This window comes from Spea bombifrons, chromosome 5 (genome assembly GCF_027358695.1).
Source record: "Spea bombifrons isolate aSpeBom1 chromosome 5, aSpeBom1.2.pri, whole genome shotgun sequence".
In the NCBI taxonomy this organism is placed as follows: Eukaryota; Metazoa; Chordata; class Amphibia; order Anura; family Pelobatidae; genus Spea; species Spea bombifrons.
In genome coordinates this window covers 77,587,673-77,610,602 of record NC_071091.1, presented here as the reverse complement: position 1 = coordinate 77,610,602, position 22,930 = coordinate 77,587,673, and the positions used below count along the sequence as shown (strand labels likewise).

At 36.3% G+C, this 22,930-nt stretch overlaps 1 protein-coding gene across 1 annotated transcript in view; it reads left to right on the top strand.

The window, feature by feature from the left end:
• The window catches only part of LOC128496996 (rho GTPase-activating protein 28-like), a 53,501-nt gene extending 35,813 nt beyond the window's left edge, over positions 1-17,688 (top strand). Inside the window, exons 4-15 of the mRNA XM_053466836.1 lie at positions 2,757-2,847; positions 3,805-3,953; positions 4,723-4,888; positions 4,975-5,066; positions 5,387-5,464; positions 8,062-8,224; positions 10,551-10,633; positions 13,868-14,065; positions 14,700-14,843; positions 15,648-15,775; positions 16,240-16,304; positions 17,473-17,688. Of these exons, the coding sequence (XP_053322811.1) occupies positions 2,757-2,847; positions 3,805-3,953; positions 4,723-4,888; positions 4,975-5,066; positions 5,387-5,464; positions 8,062-8,224; positions 10,551-10,633; positions 13,868-14,065; positions 14,700-14,843; positions 15,648-15,775; positions 16,240-16,304; positions 17,473-17,564 (1,449 nt within the window). The 3' untranslated portion in view covers positions 17,565-17,688. The remainder of the gene's footprint in view (positions 1-2,756; positions 2,848-3,804; positions 3,954-4,722; positions 4,889-4,974; positions 5,067-5,386; positions 5,465-8,061; positions 8,225-10,550; positions 10,634-13,867; positions 14,066-14,699; positions 14,844-15,647; positions 15,776-16,239; positions 16,305-17,472) is intronic.
• The last annotated feature ends 5,242 nt before the right edge of the window (positions 17,689-22,930 follow it).

The following is a 22,930-nucleotide window of genomic DNA, read 5'->3' as shown; positions in this document are numbered from 1 at the left end:
AGGCGTGCTAGTGCTCTCTGTATCGAGGGCCTCTGTGTTTAGGCGACCTCCAACGTCTCTTTAGTCCAAGGTGAAACCCAGTGATCTCCAAATAGTGTTTAATATCCAATATAATTCAATGATGTGATGCACAAGGTCAGCTGCTTTTTTCCAATAAAGTGCTAATCTCAAAATGTGCAATGTCCTCCAAAAACCTGGAGTCAGGAATAATTCCTCACTATGACATGGATGTGTTCATATACTTTTATTATGGACTATGCCCTAAAATATCATTTATCAAAAACCAGGATCCATAAATAAATACATTTAAAAAAATCAAATAAATACATAATAAATGAAATCTATAATAGATAAAAGTCCCAACCAGTGAGTTCTTATATAAATCCTGGGAGCAAACCCGGTATACAGTATATATAGGCTCCAGATTACTGAACAAGCAGCAGATGCATCAGAAACCCTAGAAAAGCATGACAGGGGACATGACGAAGACAGGAATCCCAGTCACCACTGAGCCTCCTGATGATAAAAAATGAATCACCCCCTGTGGTTGGGTTTTCTAGTTCTAATCCCCTGGTTCCTGACACCCACGTACACAGCACGTCATTCCTTAAAAATAAGAATGCCAATATAGGCATAGTCCTCTTGTGTGCTTCCCCAATGTATTATAGAGGCTTTGGTTCCAACCTTTGCAAGCACCAGACCAATTAGCACACATTGGGGGATTTTCTGAGGTCATGGCCAGTGTCTGCTGGTTCGGCTGCCCCCGACAGCTGCCTCAGTCACCTGGCACTAGGTTCGGTTGTGAAATATCGCACTTCACATGCACTATTAAACACAATCTGACATACTCATTAAGGTACTCTGTAATCGTATACGTCCACAAAGTGACAATATATCTGAAGTATGACATTTATGTAAGATGTATTCCTTTTTTTAGTACATGAGTGTGTGTATATGTATTACTTTCTATGAAAAGGGATATGGTTGTATAGTCATAGTGAAGAAAGAACCTGTGGAAGTTTTTAGTGGGCCAACATCTAACTATATCATTAAAGCTTCCTGCATTGCTACAGTGAATTTTAAATTCAGAATATGTTAAGTGTGTTTTATCCCTTTGTAACCAAGTCTACTTTCATTTGCCGAAAGGTCCATTTTAAAAGGCCAGGCATTCCAGAATGGAAAGCTGGTTGTAAATGTTACAGGAAGCTTTGACATGAAACAGGAAGTTCAAGGAATGTAACACACGGATAAAAATGTGCTTCCACCAGAAGACTGAAATACTTAGAAATCCTCGATTCGCCTTAAGAATCCTTTACTTTCACACTCACTTTATCCGGTTGTCTAAAATTCATCTATCACTTTTGAATTGATCTGTTTAATAAAGTGTACTCCATGCATCATTAATTGTAAACTAAAATCTAAATCTAAAAAAGGCAACATGTTATAGACACTAGGCATTAAAGGACAGGCATTTTCTAGCTGATACAAGTTATTATTATTATTTATTGTTTTATATAGTGTATTCCGTAACGCTGAGTTCCTCTTTGGCAATGTAATGGTGGATGAAATCATTCTTCTTTTCTAAGATGAACCGATAATATTCTTCTGGGTATAGCAGGAATGATTTTTAGTAAATACTTATAATTTCCTGTGTATCTGGTGAGAGGTTGTTTATAATTGTAGGTTTCATAAGCCTAACATCATGTAAAATAATATCCTTATGTTCCTGGCTTGCGTACCAGAAACTCACAATAAAAGTGAAATCCTAAATTATTTCCTGGCCGTGGGGCAAACAAACTAAAGGTCCGTCTTAAATTTACACCTAAATTAAACTTTAATGGACTCCCGTTAATGGAAGACGACAAGATTTTTAAAATTGAAAAGTAATAGAGTTTGAATTACTTCTTCAAACCAAAGTAAAAAGATGTAATTCAGCTGTGTAAAGCATATAATAATTGGCTACAAAACAGGAAACACCTTACTGTTCTCAAATCCTTCAGATGAATTATTGATGCAAAAATAACCTGTGATGACCTTTTTTTACCTACTGAATAAATAGTAAAACACTAAAATATAGATTATATCCAGTAATTAATTTACATCCAAACCGTAATTGTTTTACGGTTTTATATTTTTTGTCATTTTACTTTAGTTTTCAGATTTAAAAGAAATTCATAAATGTATTGGTAGATTGACATTTTATTAGTATTCAATTTGGATGGTATCTGTTTTCTTATTTTATCGCTTTAAATTAGCAGAAACTTTAGTTGTAACGTCCACAGCTTACTTTCCATCTCTTTTGTGTTATAATGTGTATGTTTTTACTGCATTTGTTAAATAATTGATTATAGGAACAGCAGGAAGTTGAATCCGGTTGGCTGATTTATCCGTGTCCATCAGCCAATGATTGTGTTTTCCCTTCTACATATGGTGGGGCTTCAGGGCTGAAGATAACCACTGCTTTAAGTGATTTATGAAACAGATGTTTTGTTGCTTATGGGAAGCAGGATCCTGTATTTCTATTATGTGGACAAGTTTAGAGTGGGGAGTAGATACCCTTACAATCACTGCACAGGAAATAATACAAGCTAAGAGAAAAAATAGAGTATCTCTACACAAGCATGTATTGTCTTGTTGGACTTGAGTTAAACATGTTACATCAGGCTAACAGTAAGATAACTCTCCATATTTTCAGTTGTCCCATGGGCTCAACATTTTATATACCTCTGATGTGTCAACTGCTTTCTATTTTCCAGCCACCATTTGAGCCCTTACCCACATCCCCTCTTGCATCAAATGGTGTTCAGCTTCCGATAATCAAAAAGCCCATTTGGAAATCTGTCACTTGTAAGTAGAATATGCTGCGCTGCATAAATTCAATTATTTGCTCGTAACATAACCCACATGTTGACTACCCCTTAACATATTTCCTCTTATAATTATTTACCAATATATAAAATAATTGCAAAATATAATAGTTTGGAGAAATGTCCAGTCCTAGCTGTATTTTATATTAAAAAGCAAATAGCCTTGTAACATATGGAGTGTATGTGTTAATGTACATTTTACTTTATTCTTTCTTTCTTCTCTTTCTTTCTTTCTTTCTTTCTTTCTTTCTTTCTTTCTTTCTTTCTTTCTTTCTTTTCCTTCTCTCCTTAATTATTTTTCCCTTCTCTATCTTACCTACCATTGCCCTGTTTTTTTCCCTCTCACTCTCTTTTTCTTCTTACTCTCTCCCTCTCTTTCATTTTTCTATTTTCTTCACCCTTTCTCTCCTGCATCTCTGTCTTATTAATCTCCCTACAAACACATTATCCTGAAATCCTTCACCCCTAACACACATTTTCTGGCAGCACTCCTCCACACAGCACTCTCAAGCAGTTCCTCAAATACACCAGTCCCAGGCAGCCCCTCAGTCCCAAACCCTCTTCCCTGACCCTCCATATGTTTGGGCTTTACATACCCATGTCTCCCGCCTTGTTACTATCCATTTATGTCAGATCCCCCTCCAGATCTCCAACTTCATCACCAGCACACTCCTCTCTTTCTTCATCATCATCTACCCCAACACCTTTTCATGACTTCTATCTACCACCCATCTCTCTCTCTCCTTCTGTGTCACCATCTACACCCCCCAGCCTCTGCCTCCTCACAGCCATTACCTCTGGTGACAGAGGTAAAGGATTGTGAAATGTTTTATTTATTATGTTGGGTTTATTGTTATGGCACTGTAAATGGGCGTTGGCTTTGAAAGTCTATGTTGTGTATATGCATATATACATTGTTGTTTTTTTAATATTTTAGCTAATATATGTACATTTGAAAAACCCTGTCCCTCTGTTGCTGAAGAGCTTTCTTTCGAGGTATCCTTCTCAGAAAGCGTTGTGGTGACGGATAATGAAACAGAAAAGCAAAGGATTCAAAAAATGAAAAAAGAAGATTGCATCTTGCCAGTACGTGTATTTAAAAGAATGTTGTACCAGTTTTGCATTATAAAAACATGAGCTAGTTTGTCATATCACATGTACTATGCTGCATAAATTGTTGTTGCGAATAGTGAAAATAGTGAATTATTATTATTATTAATATCAGCAAGAAGATCAGTTCTGACAAACACATATATAAAATATTTACTTATTCATTTTGCTGAGAGGACGTTTAATAAAGCCTTGATATATTAAAAAGACTTGTTAGTTTAGACCATGGGAAGATATCAAGTATAAAAAATAAAATGTCTGAAGGACATTTTAAAATAAAAAATTCAATAAAATCCTGTTTATAAGTAATCTTTATATGTTGTTTTTAGAATATTTTTTGTACCAATTAAAAGAAGCTCTTGCCTTATTCTGAAGTTGGTGCAACCCTGGTGTAATTGTGTAGACTTTTAATTTGTCCCAGTTACATTCTTAACATCTTTATACGTGCCACTTGACTAGGGCTGTCACCAAGCTTATGGGACTGTGTACCAAAAGAGAATTTTGGTGGCGGGTAGAATTCTCCATGCTTTCGCCACTTGGAATATAAGACGCAGAAACATTTTTGATCATTGTATTTTTAAAAAACCACCCATGTCCAGAAAGATCACTAAGCTTTATATGTTGGACGTATTTATGCAAAGGGACATAGTTCTGTCCAATTATCTTTTTTAAATCTTAAGTTGGAAGCACAAGGAAACCATTTTTGTGTTTGCTAATGCAGCTGCCCCTGTTTTTTTTTTTTTAGAAATTTATTGTTTGGAAAAGTCGGTTTGGGCTAACAGAAGTTGGGGATTTGTCTCTTGAAGACATGAAGAAAATCCGTTATCTGTCTCTCATTGAATTAACAGCATTTTATGATGCTTTGGGAATTGAACTAAAGAGAAACCGGGCAGTAAGGCTTAAAGGAAAAGGTAAAATAATAGCTCCATAGTTTTGTTGTATTAGTAGCACAATACAGTTCAAATTAATCGTTCCCTGTTTTGTTTCTTTCTATCAGAAAATGGTCTGTTTGGCATTCCCCTAACAACATTGTTGGAGAATGATCAAAAAAGAACACCAGCAACAAAAGTTCCTTTGATTTTTCAGAAAGTAAGTATGTGAACAACAAAGGAAAATGTATACATAAACGTTAGCAAAGCACAAAATCTTAATAATCGGTGGAACCTTAACTATCAGTGAAGTTAAGATGTGTTTGTGAACACATTTAACAATTCTTAAAATGTTACTTAATATGTTTTCTAGTAAGTTATAAATATTTTATAACACGTTATTGTGTGTTCATAATGGTGCAAGAATAGATTTCCATATTGCCATTCATATTGTTTCAAGTGGTCCCTATTTACATAAAACAAAATTGCAAATTTTCGGTAGCAGGAAAAAAACCAAATACACTTTTGTGTTTTTCCCAGCTTTTACAAAGGCTTGAAGAGACAGGCCTAGAAACGGAAGGTATTCTACGTGTACCAGGATCTGCATCGAGGGTTAAGGTATGTCACTTCCCTCGCTTCTGGGTAATACTGTAGTATGTACTTTTTTGTGTTGTAATAATGACATCCGTATACTGAGCTGTGTTAATACAACAATAGATTATTTAGCTCATTGGACTCTACAGAAGAACATCTAGGCTGCTTTAAAAGTTATTTATGACAAATGAACAGTCTAAATAGTCTGTTGTAGTTGAATGTTTACATCCTAGAAATATTGAGGGATGAAAGCGATATAACAGAGAGAATAAATAAAAGAAGTTCCAACAATCAAGCTAATTACCCAGCTGTAGGAAGTCTGATTTAGTGCTGGCAGCATTGCGTGTGTAGTACTCAAATTGTGACACTGTGCTTATGAAAAGAGTGAGGCTGGGCAGCCAATGGATAGAGTGTCCCATTATGTTACACACTCGACTTTGTACATTGAATTTGGGGCGTACAGTAATATAACACAACGGCTCATCCACGTATTATTTTGTGTCGTAAAAGAATTCCATGTGTGGTCCTCTATGGATCTGCAATTGTGCAAGTTGTATAATTAGCAAGCACTTGTGCGTACGTTCCAAAGACTATGTGAATTAACCGACTATGCTGTCAAGAGAACTAGGAAGGCAAATTAATATGTTTAATATAATCTTGTATGCATGTTGTGTGTTTATGTAACAAATGTAATTATCACTTTGCAGTATAATAAAGGAGAGGTAGAATAAATGCAGTTGTTGAAGTACAGCAGCCATATACACGTGAACGTTGTACTGTAGGTGTGAATACATTGGGAAAGGAGGTCCTTGCTCTATAGAGCTTATAAGTGTTCTTGTTTGTCTATGCAGTGATCGGATATATATTCGGATATATATTTGTACAATATGTAAAATTGGCTATATAAAAATATGTATTTCTGGTTGTCTTTACAGTTCTCATTGGCGGTTTTCTCTTTATTAACCTCCCTCCATAAACTTCATTATACACTTTTTGGAGGAAGTGATTATTTGTTTATAAGTGTGTCTATTACATTTTAAGGAATCAGAATAAATAACCACATTATGATTTAGACACTCATTGTGTATGCAAATTAAACTAAACATATGGAATTTATCATGAAGCAGGTGATCACATCCTAACGAGGGTTATTACAGCAAATAGCACAATTGACTAGTTAACCTGGTTATTTAAAAAAAAAAGTCATTTGGTAGTATAGATTTTTGACCAAGCATAGAATGTCAGCTTTGAACATATGGAAGTACTGTATATCAGAACAGATGTAGAACTGATGTTGCATACTTAGAGAATTGCTTTTAATGTATATGGCTTTTATTTGTACTGTTACATTAATTCCCAGGATGAAAGCTGTCAACCCCATGCAAGTTACATATGTTTTTAAGCGAATCCAGATTTAATAAGTTGGGGTCGTGACGATTTTGCGCACATTCCAAAACTTTTAAATAATGCTCCAAGCATATGGTCACAATTAAAGAGGCCAATTTCCATGTATTACATCTGAGCCTTTGCTGGCGGTTTAAGTAACCTCGTCATCCAAAATAAGATCTATGTAAACATTGTATTTAGTTTCTGCGCATTAAGGACCCATCACGATTTGCCTTATTGCAAAGAGTGATCATTTTCTAGTTATCTAAGAGATTTGGCACTGTAGCATATATTTTTTATACTTTTTTTATGCCCACAGCAGGTAAATAAACATTTTTGAACATTTATCTAATGGTTAGGCATTTTTATGGTGCTTTGTATAATCAGTATCATTTCATCCTTTCTGTTGATGGCCAAGAAAAAAAGGGGGGTCGATGTCCACATGCCCAATATTTCATGTTGCGTAGAGGTCAGCCACCAGAACAGAGTAGAATGGAATACTAGGTCACCTTTTTATACATGTATTAGTGCCCTGTGCTGATAAGGTGCACAACTTAAGTTGGGTGTCATTCTACAAATGACTGAAGTCTAAAATAGCATGAAAAATAGCTTTCGCCTATATAAAGTATGGAGTCCTTCACTGGTGGTGGATGAAGTTTCATTAAAGAGGCCCAACAGCCTAACCAAAAAAGAATGCAAGTACTTTGATATGCATTGTTAATAAATAAAAGAGAAGGTACCTACCTTAGAGAGAAGCTGCAGCTCCCCTTCTCTTCCATGGTCCAACATTTCACTCCACCAATTGGTTGCTTGAACCAACCAGTCAGGGGCAAGTAAGGGTTCCTATTGTAATCAAGGGGATCATTTTCCATGCATGCGCACAAGAGGTCTCATTAGATCCTCCCTACAGCATTCACCAAGCCAGAGCTGTAAGGGATGCCATAATAATTTAAATGGACGTCTCGGCTATGATATAATTAAAGTGGATATTAGCCATTTCCATTTTCCTGAGCCCTAACACGTTGTGTGTGTGGCTATTCAGTGTCTTCAGTTGTCTCCTTGGCTACTCCCAGTATTTATTAATGTAAAATCACCGGAACCGCAAACTCTCAGTGTGATTTGTGTTAGTTACGCAAGGTACTAGAAGACGTTGCACCATCTATGCTATGGGAACTCAAAATCACGTTTGTAGAGTTTTCCATATTTAAAATCTGCTTCATTTTATTGTTTTCCAGAGCCTACGAGAGGAGCTTGAATTAAAATTTTATGACAATACATTTGACTGGAATAAAGTGCGCAGTAATGATGCTGCAGGTCTTCTCAAGATGTTTATTAGAGAGTTGCCCACGCCTCTGTTTACAATGGAGTACCTCCCAGCCTTTATCGCTTTGGCAGAAAGTGAGTACATATATCGGCTTTACAGATAGAATGTTTTGTATAATATTGTGTATTGTATGGTTTTTAGATTGTAAGCTCTTCAGAAACCTTGTAGTTCTTATTATAATGTCTCAATATGTACTAAAATCTGCTCTAAGCTGTAATGCCAACCAAGTGCTAAGATTACCCTGGTACTCACTGGGTTTTAAGTATTTAAAATGTATATGTATGTATGTATGTGTGTGTATATATATATATATATATACCGTGTTTCCCCGATAGTAAGACACCCCCGATAGTAAGACGTATCGGGGGTTTCAGAGGGGTCGGCTAATATAAGCCGTACCCCGAAAGTAAGACATATGTCTTACTTTCGGGGAAACACGGGGGATTTGCTGGAGCAGCAATAATGTTTTCCGTGGTCCATCAGGACCAGGGCCGGCCTTTGGGGTGTGCGACCTGTGCGACAGGGGGCGCCGCCGCGGGGTCCGCCGCAGCGCGGTCCGACGCCACTGCCGTCGCGGGGTCCGCCGCAGCGCGGTCCGACGCCCCTGCCGCCCCTCCAGAGACGGACAGTAATGTCCGCCGCTGGAGGAGCAGGCTCGCAAGGGAGCAGTATCGGAGGTCTTTAACAGACCTCCGATACCGCTCCCTTGTGATCCCCAAGGCAACAGCTGCTGTGCGCCGGGGTTTGCTGCCAGATCCCGGCGCACAGCACTGAAGCCGCGCCCACCGGTCTCCGTGCCCTCTGACCCGGAAGAAGAGAAGACAGAAGAACTAAGAAGAAGAGCGAAGAGGCGGCAAAGAAACTGAAAGAGGAAAGGTAGGAAAGCATAGAGTGACAGTGAGAGTGGATTGGTGTATATGTGTGGATTAGTATATATGTGTGGTTTGGTATATATGTGTGGTTTGGTATATATGTGTGGTTTGGTATATGTGTGGATTAGTATATATGTGTGGATTGGTATATGTGTGTGGTTTGGTGTATATGTGTGGTTTGGTGTATATGTGTGTGGTTTGGTGTATATGTGTGGATTGGTATGCGTGTGGATTGGTATATATGGACAATTTTTTCCCAATATAAGACATACCCCGAAAGTAAGACATAGTGGGGCTTTTAGGGATAAAAAGAAAGTAAGACACTGTCTTACTTTCGGGGAAACACGGTATATATATATATATATATATATATATATATATATATATTATACACAGGTCTAGCCAATGATAACATAAAATAATAATGTGATTCATGTACATCAAGAATGAATCACTTATTTCCATTGGCAAATGTTAGAATAACATAATCTGTCAAGATAATGATAATAATCTTTTCATGTGCCATTTAAAAGGGGCTTATTATTACCCTAAGACAGCCACTTTAGTACAGCTGGAAGTATTGAATCCCCTAAGCAGCTGAGTAGAAGATTTGTAATGACATGCTGCCTAACCGTAATAATTGGTTATGTCACCATCCAATAAGTACTTTGCATTCATAAAAATCTAGTGATATGAAAACCTGAAGAGGCCCCTGTTTGAATTAATCCTATAAGAGAGTAAAAAAATTCTCCAAATTGGCATTCACCGCTATTACGGTTTAGTAAACTCTACAGAATTTTATCTACCTGTACAACAGTGTCCGGTTGGACAGAACCTGTATAGTTTTAAGGGTAAGGCACAATATATGCTGTAATAAAGTAGTCGCTACGTACATTGCGAAATCCCTAATAATTAAGTGTGGAAAACCTTACCAGAAGAGTGGAAGCTGTTATAGGGGGACCTACTGCATATTAATGTCTATGTATTTAGAATGCGATGTCATAAAAGTACCTGTTTTTGTAATGGTCAAATGTCCCAATACTTTTGTCCATATAGTATGTATAATCGCAATTTATCCATAATTTCAGTTTCAGTGGCAAATAATAAACAGTAAAATTAGCTTCTACTGGAATGCAAAATTTTGCAGATTTTTCAGAAACAATTCCAGTAGGTCAGATTATGCATGGTTTTGGCATCTTTATCTGTGATGGCTGTCTCACTCATATTGAAAAAAAAGAGCAGATATCAATTCTCTGAGAACTCAATGTTTGTCCATTTCACACTTGAGCTGGTAGGAATAATGCCCGTTTTTGAATGATTTTTTTTGGGGGGTGGAATTTATGTCAACGCAGTTGACAGTGAGCAATGGTGAACAAAGGGTTATGACAGCACAATCTTTCAACTCTGGGCTGATTTATTTAAAATTATTTTTGTGGGTCCAGTATTCCTGCAAGACTTCTCTCGGCAACTAATCATGTTCCTGAGTTTCATATAAGAATTCTTATTTGAGTTATTTTCATTTTTGTAGAAATCTCCAAGATCAAATTGCAGCTACAGGCTCTTCATCTATTAATCATGTTACTGCCAGATGCCAACAGAGATATTGCCAAGGTAAATGAAATCAGATACAGTTTCACTACATATTTTTGTCCCTTGCCTCCTAGAACTAAGCTTGACATTTTCATGCAAATATACGTTTTTCAGGAAAAGGATATTCAAATAATATAATTGACACATTACATATAACAATAATTCAGCAGGGGTTTGAGAGCATTGTATTAACTTGGACAACACTGACAAATATGAAATCTCTTAAAAATATAATTTATTGTGATACTTTAGAACCTTTTCTTAACAGACAATAAGTACTAACACAGTATTCAATTGCTGAAATATTTGTTTATTTCTAAACGTTCTTTATTATAGTGGTTTAGTAGGCGCACAAAGGCTGGGTATTTAAATTGACTGCAAAGAAATAGCATGATGATGTAGAGATGTGTATTTCGATAAATCAGACGTTATTCCTATTACTAGATATGGAAAAAAATACTAAGCCTTTAGCACACACACTTCAAAATATTCATGCCTTTTCCTAAATATGATTAGAATATTATTAGTTAATACTTAATGTGACTTTGTGCACATCACTTCATAATTAAACCAAACTAAAAGTATTTAATGAAACATATGTATGGGCTTCCTGCGCAATGAGGTTATTGCTGTGTATTACAATTACAATTATTGCTATTTCTATTTTTATGTAAAATTAAGCTTCTGTGCTTCCCTAGGCCAGTGCACCTAACCACCCCCAACACAGCCACCATCTTTAATGCTGGGCACTGGGAGATGATGTCATAGCCTGGTGCCCCATCTAATATAGATCACGCCTCCAGTTGGTCCAGATGGGGAGATCAGTGATCTCCTTTGTAATCGGCACATTGAACTTAATCACCTAATTGGATCTTGTGTGATTGTTTGTTAGCTGTAGACTATGTTTTTCTTTCTACATATGTGCTCTCTCTCTAATAAGTGTGCCCAACCTAGCAGCATGTACACTATAATTAGTTATATATAATGTTCAAAACCTTATGTACTAACATCATTTGAAGACAACCCTGCTATATCACATTTACTTCACATCTGTTTACCTATCCACACACTTCCTGGTAAAACAATTCAAACCAGATGTGAAAATGTATATAGATATTGGAGCTCCCTGTGCGTGGTATGAACACTATGATTTCATACCAAGTTGTTAGTCTCGGTAGATTACTCTTATGATGACCTGGAAATCACATACACCCTCTTACCATTAACTCCAGCTCCAGTTTCTGTGACTGTGGTTTTCTCATTATTCAATGTAGTGTTTTCAAATTTGATATGTCTATTGGTAATCCTTATTTTATCATTTATTTGATGAATATATAGTATATCATGAACCCAATATTTACAGCTGTCCAAATATACATTTGGATACATATTGAAATTGATAACTTGTTCTGGGCTGTTTACAGTCATTAGAGAGGGAAAATATATTTTTATAAAATTGACAATTTAAAATGTGAAACCTGAATTATATTAAACGCAAGCATCTGCAAGAATAGCCAGGCATTGGCCCCATGTATGGTATAATAGGCATTTACAGGGGAAAATGTGTCAACATGGGAATTGTCAACTAAATAAATACCCGCTTTCTTTCTCTGCATTGGACTTTTTCTGTTAAGACATATAGACTCAGAACCCCAAGAGCTCTATAAAACTGGAGTTCTTAACAGAAACCTGAAAAAGATTCAAGCCAGTTGGAATAGGGCCACTTGAGCAAAAATCTGAACTCAATTCCTTTATAGCATGCAAAGTAAGATCACAAATTATTCTTATACAAAACAATCTCTAGTATTTTAGAAACAGAGTGTTTTTCTAATTTACTTCTTGTTGAACTGTAAAGGAAATCACATACCATGCAGAACACATGTATATGTTTAAGAAACAATTGGGGATGACTGACTCCTTTTTAAAGTAAGTTGTGGGCTTTATAGTCCGATAGTAAACACCAAATAAATACACACATAAACAAATGCATAAATACACACACACACACACTAACACATAAATAATTAGAAACCTAATAAATCAAGAGTTCACTACCTAATAGTGTTTCCAATAAGCTAATTTACAGAAGTCAGTGCAACTCCATAATGTATTACTGTAAATAATATTTCTCCAATAATAACAGTATTGTGTGTGCAATTTTTCTTTGTTGAAAAATATGAAAAAAGGCGAAATTATGCTTTTTATAAAAATGAAAAAGGTCTTTAAATGCCCAAATGCCCAAGGCCTTCAAAAGATAGAACAACCTGCCACATATGAAGTATGAGATCTGTTACAAGAGTGAGAAATTTCTACCAGGTATGTTTGACAATGAGGTCATCAGATAATGTAGCACTCAACTTTTCCCTAACTAGTGTTAGCTTAATCATCAGAACATGTTCTTCTTGTTTTAAATAGGAACATATTCTTTGTGTAACAATGGTATACTTGTCTGTTTTGTTATCTTGTTTTACAAAAGATTTGGGTGATTCTTGTTGGGACATTCCACAGCAAATAAAAGAATGCACAAAACACACATTCGGTGATGTGCTTAGCTCTCATTAACCCCTTCAACCCATCCCTGTACTGGAGCTGCTTTCACAAGATTCTTAGTGCAAGAGGCATTCTCAGTGGGACTAGGAGTTTGGACCGCTTGGCAATTAGAGAGACCCCCGACTCAGTTTAGGAATACTGGAGATATATTTGCCTTGTGTTCTCATTGGGTGTGTATAATGTATGTGTTCATTGTTTTTTTGTGTATATTCTGTTTGCTTGCTCGTTTGTTGTATGGTACGAAGGTTTAGTGAAGGTCCTGCTCAGAACACTAAAACCTATATATGAATGTCAATACTAATTTGTAGGAATTTAGAAAATAAACAACATGTCTTGTGCAATTTCTTCTGTGGGTTGGCCGGACCTGTCCACCTATCAGGACTTAGTCTTACTTAGTAACTTTAAATATTAAATATATACAATTGTGATAAGAGGGTGGTAATTCAGAACACTGAGATCAGTTAGTGCCTCTTTGAGAAAGAAACAAAGGCAAATCCCCTATTTTCATTGAATAAAAGTCTTTCATTGAGAATCTGTTTCTTGTCAGGTTTCCTAATACACTTCCACAACAGACTATAGACTCCCCCTATGTAAGCTTTCATTTTAAAGAGCTAGATACGTGTTTAATAACCTGAACTGAATACATCATATCCCTTATTTTTATAGATGGAAATATGGGAATAAGCAGTTTGCATTTTCTTGTAGGCATTGCTACACTTTCTGAAAAAGGTGGTATCCAATGAAGAGAAGAATAAGATGAGTTTGTGGAATGTATCGATGATAATGGCACCCAACCTTTTTATCTACAAGGGCAAAAGTGCAAACCAGGAGGAAATGAAGGCAGCTGCCTCCACGGCTCATATTGTTAGACTTCTAATTAGGTACCAAGACATCTTGTGGACGGTAAGACAACATTTAAAAACATATCCACCTCAGCTTAGGATATGGCCGCCATTTTAAATCTTAACAAGCAATGTTTTAATTATGTCAATATAACTAAACAAAATTCAGCGTTGGTGTTTTGATATATATATATATATATATATATATATATATATAACTGTTTAACTGCATGGTAGTTTCCTATTGTATGACAGTTATACTGAACTTGAATCCATTTTTATAACACTATTATTTTCTTATTAGATACTTGGTTGTTGTCCTAAGACTTAAGTAATTAAAATAGGGTTGTTGTAAGTGGGACATTTCTTCCAGTGAAAAGCGAGTTTGAAAAGGGCAAAAATTATAAAAATGAATACATTTGAAAAATAATTTATATTGGGACTACATGACGTCCTTATCTATATGTGGCTTGACAAATACTTTAAAGTCAATATGGTATTTCTAGATCAGTTTACCTTGATGAATATTGATTATTTTGTTAATAAGTTACTTTTAGCACCCAATGTAGTAACCAACTGAAAATGTATGTTATGCTTAAATTGCTGGGTGGCAAATATACAGAAGAAGACAGACACGTTGTAGAAGGACCTCCACTAATGTGTTTTATTTGTTTTTTTTCCCTGTGTTGACCTAGGTTCCATCCTTTTTAATTTCTCAAGTTCGTAAAATGAATGACGCAGCTTTGAGTAATAACAAAAAGCAGCTAATTTTCGATAAAAGTGTAAGGAAGCTGTTACGGAGGAAGACAATGGAAAGAGAAAGACCTGAAAGACGTGAGGTACTGTTGGCTGATATTCAGAAAAGGCCATGTTACTTCAATGTACTTTTTTTTATTATTGTTCTCTTAGCACCGATAGATAGACTTTTTACAAAGTAGAACGATGGCAGCCTCATTTAACCTACAACCTGATAATCTCTTCTTTCATTCATAGGTACTTTACACTATACATTTAAACCTACTTTGATCTCATTTATAATGTAGCTATTCCCTGCTGTGGATAACTTAATTAATGAGATTATGTCATTGACCAACAAAAGGACAAGAAAGAATAATCAAATGTGAAAAGTAATTTAAAGGCATAGTAAAAAAAACAAACAAACAAAAATTTTTTTCTAAAAAATAGTTTTTCTAGTACTTTTCCAAAGCTGGCTTAAATAAATTCCAAAGAATATTTGAGTAACTAATATAAACAGGATTCTGCACGTCAGTTGTATATGTAACCTGAACAAATAGGAGGAAATGAAATACTATGAGTTTAAGTATACAATGTAAGTACTTATGCCCAGATGTAGCTTGTTGACCAGCATCACATGCATACATGTCAAGTTCTCGCTAAACATATGAGAAGCTGCTTTATAGTGGGCTAGGCATCTAACATATCCAACAAAAAAATAACAAAATGGATCATAAAAGCTACTCATTGTTTTCCAAATGTAAATAAGATTATTGTTCTTCTGGCATTCTGTAAATAAAATGTAAAGTGATGTAATACATGGCATCCGCGATGATTGAGAAGACCTGATTAAGTTATACCAGTCCCCGTGCTAGTTATCACAGTTGTGCTTTGCTATTGTATTACAGCACTGTGATGTACCTGAAGGAGTGATAAGAGTTTACGCTCCATTGCACTCAAAGGTTTCCATGGCGATCCAGCTGAACAGTCGGACGAAAGCCAAAGACATCTTGGCAAGGTTTCAGTGCGAAAACAGGTGTGAAGAGGACCACATTTTTACATTTCCTTCAAAATGACAGGTTTAATAACAGTAGTCATTTCAATTATTTTGGATAACCTACAGAGTGACCTTTATTATGTGTAATATAAATCTGGTATCACAGTGTGCGGTGTATGTCTTTTTCAATTTGGATTTAAAAAAAAAATAAGTTCTACTAGATATGTTACTTTGATACACTCTGTGTTAATTTAGCATCATTTCGCCAGAGTGTGTTTCTTCCGTGTGCCTAGAAACTATTTGTGCGAGTTTCCTTCTTGTCCTGTAACTTGAGAAATAATTACGTTGAATATGTTTTATATTAGATTAACATACAATTTGACGGCAGATGAGAGAGGTATTCCAGCAGCTTGATAAATAAAAGGTGTCAAAAATGACTCAATCATGTGCCCATTTTTGTTCACATTATTATAACGTTTTATAAATTGTCTTCTTCTTTGTAGTAACGGAACACCAGACAGTGACAGAATAAACAACCAAAGTTTATATGAAATAGGAGGAAATATAGGTAAGCATGGTATACCAAATGGTTCCATAGAACTTACATCATGTGTACTGGCATGGGAGAAATGTGAGAGAATATCAGCAAATTAGATTTTATAAAGTCAACTGACTGATTGATAGTACTCTACTGGTCATTAGTTCATGTTGGACCACAAGAACCAAGACCAAGTTGGACCAAGTTTACTTGTGTTCTTTTATACAGCAAGTAAGCCATAGCAATACAGTTTAATATGATTTGCAACAGATCAATATATACAGTATTCTCCGTAGCAATAATCCTACCTTGGTAGATCTTAATCATAAATTATCAGGCTTGTTTCTAGTCGCAGTGGCACCACACTGGTGGTGAAAAAGGGGATAAAGCTGGAGAAATGGGAATATACATTCCTGTATATATATATATATATATATATATATATATATATAGCATCAGTCTGACTTGTGGTCTGTCTCTTATGTGATTCTGTGTGCAGTGTATCCGTATTCTCCCCAGTGTCATAAAGACATTTAAAGATAAGTGGTAGCTTATATTACACAATAGCACTGGATTATGAAGTCGTTTTTAAAAATGGTTCTTATAGTGTGACTATAACGTTCATCGCACTGTTTTAAATATTTTTCTTTGAGTTCGCTAAAGTTCTTTAGATTTTTTTGGGAAATGAGGCCTTTTTTCCTGTGGTACAATAGCAGTATCCAGACTCTTGGATCCTAACCAAGCAAAGCTCAGCAAACAAAGATTTTCCAGTGTTTGCATCGGAACATCAGAGATGATAAATTATTCTGTAATTGCCTAGTTAATGTTACGGTCTTTGTCTGTTTTCTGCTGCAGTGTCAGCACTATTTAAGTACTGAATTATTTTATAGATTTTTCTTGGCAATTGCTTATAAAACTTAAACAATGAGGTCCTTTTTTGGAAGTTTTAAGAAAATATTATTTATCTCCCTTTATACAGGTTCATTAAAAACTAGTAAATGCCTAATAGCTCAACTAACATTGTTTTTCTATTTAGATTCCATAAATAGTATAAAATACCTCATACTAGAATTACTTAGTGACTGATATATATATATTATATATGTATTTTTTGGGTGGAGATGGTTCACCAGTGTCTTATAGCAATGGTTTATGTTTCCTAGTCTTCACTAATGACCTTTGCCTATGTTTATCTTAGGAGAGCATTGCCTGGATCCAGATACCTATATGTTGGATGTGTACAATGTGAACCCTCGCGCAGAATGGATTTTAAAGCCAAAAAACAGCTGAAAATGTGAAGGTGATTTGAAGGACATATTTTACAAATGCAGTAGACTGCGCCAATGGAATGCAGAAGACTCTGAGCAATAGGAACAATAATGATGGAGACTCGGCTCAAGACTTTGAAAAGAAATAGAGGTACTAAACCACCAGGAGAATGAAACCGTACACCATTCAGGAAAAGAGCAGACCATGGAAGAATGTTTCTAGGGAATATATGCTAAAAATATATAGTGAAATGACACACCAACAAAAACCTACCTAAATAAGGGACAGACGGTCAAGATATCCATGAGGTCATCAGTCTGATCATATAAAAGTATTATTTTTGACGTACAGATTTGGCTTGTGTATCTGTTAAAATGCACTCCTGGACAAACTAGGACCCCATAATCCTTTGATAGTAACAATATTTCTTTTCTAGTAACATTTTTATTATTAACGTTAAATGTTTTATGTGATATAAGTGCCTCACTTATGTATTTCACAGCCTGATGGTATCTCAATTTTGTACATTCTTATGTATAAACCACTATGTACAGTTATGTTTATATCATTTTGTACAGGCACCGATGTTTCAATTTGTATTGTAATGTATCATAATATTGTGCATGTATGTGTGTATGTGTAACCAGTCTTACATTATTTCAGTATTGTAGCGAGAGGTTAACCTGTATCACTAGTTCTTACGGCAGAATGTTCTAAGCATCTCAAATAATTTATTGAAAAAACAACCTTAACTTAAAAAAGGACATTTCTGGTATATTGCTAGTTATATACTACATTAGATGCATATAGATGCAAACCTATTATACCAAACTAAAGCAATCCAAGTTAACATTCCACCAGCCCATCGGGCTTTTTACAGATGAACCTAATGGCTTCTCCAGGTTACTAAAGAAAAACAATCATTTGTGTCTATGTTTGCGACAAAAGATTCATATTATCAAAATATATTGTCCGATCACACATTTTTAGCTCAACCACGACCCTGGCCACGTATCAGTGTTTGCTATGCTTCTCCTTGTTAAAAGCTGCGTCAGTGTTAGTAGCCATGATTAAAACCCACCAAAACATGAAATAGAATAAAGTCAACATACTTGGCATAAAAGAACAATCCGTGAATAAATTACTCTTTTGTTTCTGTCGATTTGTGTTGCAATTTGTACATTTTATATAGTGTGGTGGCACTGTCTGTTTCGTGTTTTTTTTTTATGATGATATTCTGGATATTCTGGCTATTCAGCGTGGTTATCATCTTTAAATGTGTTATCTCGGAGTGTTTGAAAGAAAACTGTTACATCCCGGAAACTGCCACGCAAACTATATATTTAGATCTTCTATAACATAAGCTGGTTGGGACCTAATGAGTATCCGTATATCTATGATGATGGTATATTTTCTCTTTCGGTGAAATAGAATTTGAGCCCCTATTTAAAAAAAAATGTGTTAGACCATATATACAGCCTATACTATCCCTTTAAAATATTGGATATCATGCACATTTCACTACGATAGAAGGAAAGCAGAGTATATGTCGCTGTCCTTGAATGACATGAAGCAGGAAAAATGACCTGGGTATCTTCCTAAAATAAGTGTCTCTGTATATTTCTATTTTGGGATGTAGACATTCTTAAAGGTTCCAACAACTTAGCTCAAAACAGCTGATGTTCCATTTGTTAAAGGATTATGTTCCTTTAGAGATGAGACCGAGGCAACGATTCTTAAAGAACTTTCCAACGATGTCTGGAATGCGACATCATTTTTATGGCTTTCTATGAAAGTAACACCCCTGAGGTCTGGAATATTTTTATATGTTCAGGTGATTGAACATAAAATAAGGTTTTCAATACAAGTTATTACTTCTTTCTTACCATTCACCATTTTTTTCTCCCCGGTTAACCCTTTTATTCCCTTTTCTCCCCGATCATAACCCCCTCTCTCTGGAGCCAACTGTTGACATAAGAATTAACTTGATTGATCTTTAGTTTGTTTTCACTGCCAGTGATGAATGAACTCATTGCATGTGTTAGGTATTGTGTATAATCAATGTATACAACAAAGTTAATGTTATGAAATAATAAGTTAGCTATTAACAATAAACTCTGACTTTCTACGGAAACAAGGAAGGGTAGGAGTTGGTGCATTTTTATAACTTACTGTTGTCACATAATGTTTGTCTTTTGTGTTAAAATAAATTTCCAATATATGAGTTTCCAGTCATACCAATAGTGTGATTGATGTATGTGATGTATGTGGGTTATGTACTAACAATAACATTCTGCCATGTTTGTACGCATCGCTGTGGTTTTATTGCTTCTAAGTTCTATGAAGTACCAGTACCCAGGAAATGTTCGGAGCCCATAAGGGAAACAACAGTAGAGAAAATGGATTTGGATCAACAACATGAAACAAAACATGCAACAAACATTTATTTAGCCTGTGGCTTCAACGTTATCAAGTTAGTACCAAGGAAAAGTCATTTAGAAAACAATAGTATATACTCCTGGTAAGGTTAAGTGTCCTGAAGCTACCATGTATAGTCCACGTCCATGTATAGACCACGCAGACATTCTGTTACTGAATTCCCTTTTATTAAGGCTCACATCAGACGTGTAACACAGTTGCTGCCTTAAGGACTAAAGGATTTTTTGCACTTTAGCTACCTGGTTTTCAAACATAATCCTCTCTCATTTAATTTAACTACACAAGTAGTATATCATTTGATCAGAGAAGGCTTTCAATTGTTTGGGAGTCTCATTTGGGTGAAAATGCAGTGCAGTCTCATTGATTTAGTTATTTGGTAAGCAATATAGCCATGAAAAATTAGATAGGACTTGTCAAACTTGGGGTAAGCAATATATGGCCGTATAGCGTGACAAAATCTCCAATAGTTATGCCATAGATGGTATTTTTTTAAATGGCACTCATTGGGTATGCACTGAAGTCTTGCTTTGTTTTGTGTTCTTATAACAAATGTAGCTGTCCTTTTATCCATGTAATCCAAAATCACTGATTAGCTGAGTGCGGTCTAGTCATCTGTTACACATAGAAAAATTAAAGAATGATATGCTGTGCAGATACTTATTTTTATCACTAAAGAAAGCATGTACATTTTATTTTATTAAACCGGTATTTCTTAATTGATGTACATCATTAATATACTACATTCCAGATAAATCACTGCTGATAAGACCGGCATTCGCAGCTTGAGTCAGCAGCTTCAGGAAAAGAGATACTCTATAGGTAGGAGCTTGGATCTGTGTTTAGGGCAGTCGGTGTGTATGGCTTTAAGTGGATATATGTTTATATAAATGCATGTGATTGTGCCTGTTAAGGTATATGCATTATGCCTTGTGTGACATATGTAAAGCCAACACAAGACGTATGCTTGCTTGGCATTGAATGCAAATACATAAAATACAATTCAGTAAGTAAGACGCCCGGGGCGAATGCTTAAGGTGGATTCCAAATTTACAATTACACAGCATATTCTTGGCATTAACTACTCTAATAATAAAAAGATAATGGTGAATACAAAAGCCTATTTGATTGCAGACAGTTAAAACATAGCCACTTAAGGCTGTGCCTAAAGATAAATATTTTTATGCAGACTTAATTATAGGTGTTTTAATTGCAGTATCATTACGGGCCACATGACGTATTCACACAAACCTGCTCCTCTCATTTGTTCTAGACAATTATATGATTGCACTAAAGCAAATTACATATGATCTGATATTGTCAAGTTCAATTTGTCAAAAACGTGGCTAGGAAACAATTAATTATAAGGTGTTGCTGCATAAATATTATCATGATCATTAAGTTTATGCTATATATTAACTGAGATGATGCTTTGAGTTCATTTTACTGTCCTTAGCAAACATCACTGTGAAAAGAACAGAAGTCAGAATATTTTGTAACCAATACTGTATGCATTAATCTGCATGTTGTAAAATGTACAGATATCCACACAAAATGGGGTTCCATTTTATTTTATGTAAGACATAGACTGGGCTGTTCCTCTAATATTCACTAATCCTCTAATGTTCTCTAATGTCTCTGTATACTAACTAAATCGATGCATCTGTTGTGACACAGGTTGTAAATGTGTTTGTGAGGGCTAAGGACTAAGCTCTGTACCCCTGCCAAGCCATCATCTGGTGGTCTAGATGGCAGATGGCTATTACTCTTGTTATTATATATTCTGGCATGCATGTTGTTTTACATTCATGCTTCTGCTTCAGCCACAGAAGTTGTTATGACCACCTGGGCACCACAGCCCAAGAGCCACCTTGTGGTGCTCAGCTTCGGAGCATTGCAAGGTGGTCATATTGATTTTACAGCTCCCTGGGCTGATCAAAGGAGATCAGAGGATCTTCTCAACTGCTCCTCAGCACCCTTAGCATAAGAGAATTATTATGTAAATATAAATCAAATCAATATTCGGTGTAACCTCCCCTGCCTTCAAAACATCATCAATTCTTCCAAAAATCTTGAAGAACTAACCCCTCTTCAGGCACAGACTTCGGCAGATTCAGGCAGCCTCAGTTGCTTCTCTCTCTATATATATACCGTGTTTCCCCGATAGTAAGACACCCCCGATTGTAAGACGTATCGGGGGTTTCAGAGGGGTCGGCTAATATAAGCCGTACCCCGAAAGTAAGACATATGTCTTACTTTCGGGGAAACACGGGGGATTTGCCGGGTCCGCCACTCTAAGGGGCCGGGAAGTCCCCACCAAGGCCGGCCTTACGTGTCTGCGGCCGCACAGGATTTAAATTAAAACATCGGGGTTTTTTTTTTAACTTTATTTAACATCCTCCATGTTAAATAAAGTTTTTTTAACTTTATTTAACATGGAGGATGTTAAATAAAGTTGAAAAAAAACCCCAATGTTTTTATTTAAACCCTGTGCGGCCGCAGACCCCTAAGGCCGGCCCCTTAGAGCAGGGCCGACCTTTGGGGTGTGCGACCGCACAGGGCGCCACACTCCAGGGGGTGCCAACCTGCGGCACCCGGCACCCCTCCAGAGACGGACAGTAATGTCCGCCGCTGGAGGAGCAGGCTCGCAAGGGAGCGGTATCGGAGGTCTTTAACAGACCTCCGACTCCCTTGAGTGATTTTAAGCCGGGTTCAACCCGGCTTAAAATCACTCAAGGGGGCCGGAGGTCTGTTAATGACCTCCGATACCGCTCCCTTGTGATCTGCGCGGCAACAGCTGTTGTGCGCCGGGGTTTCTTGTCAGATCCCGGCGCACAACACTGAAGCCGCGCCCACCGCTGTCCGTGCCCTCTGACCCGGAAGGAGACAAGAACTGAAGAAGAGGAGCGAAGAGGAGGAAAAGAAGCTGAAAGAAGAAAGGAAAGGTAGGA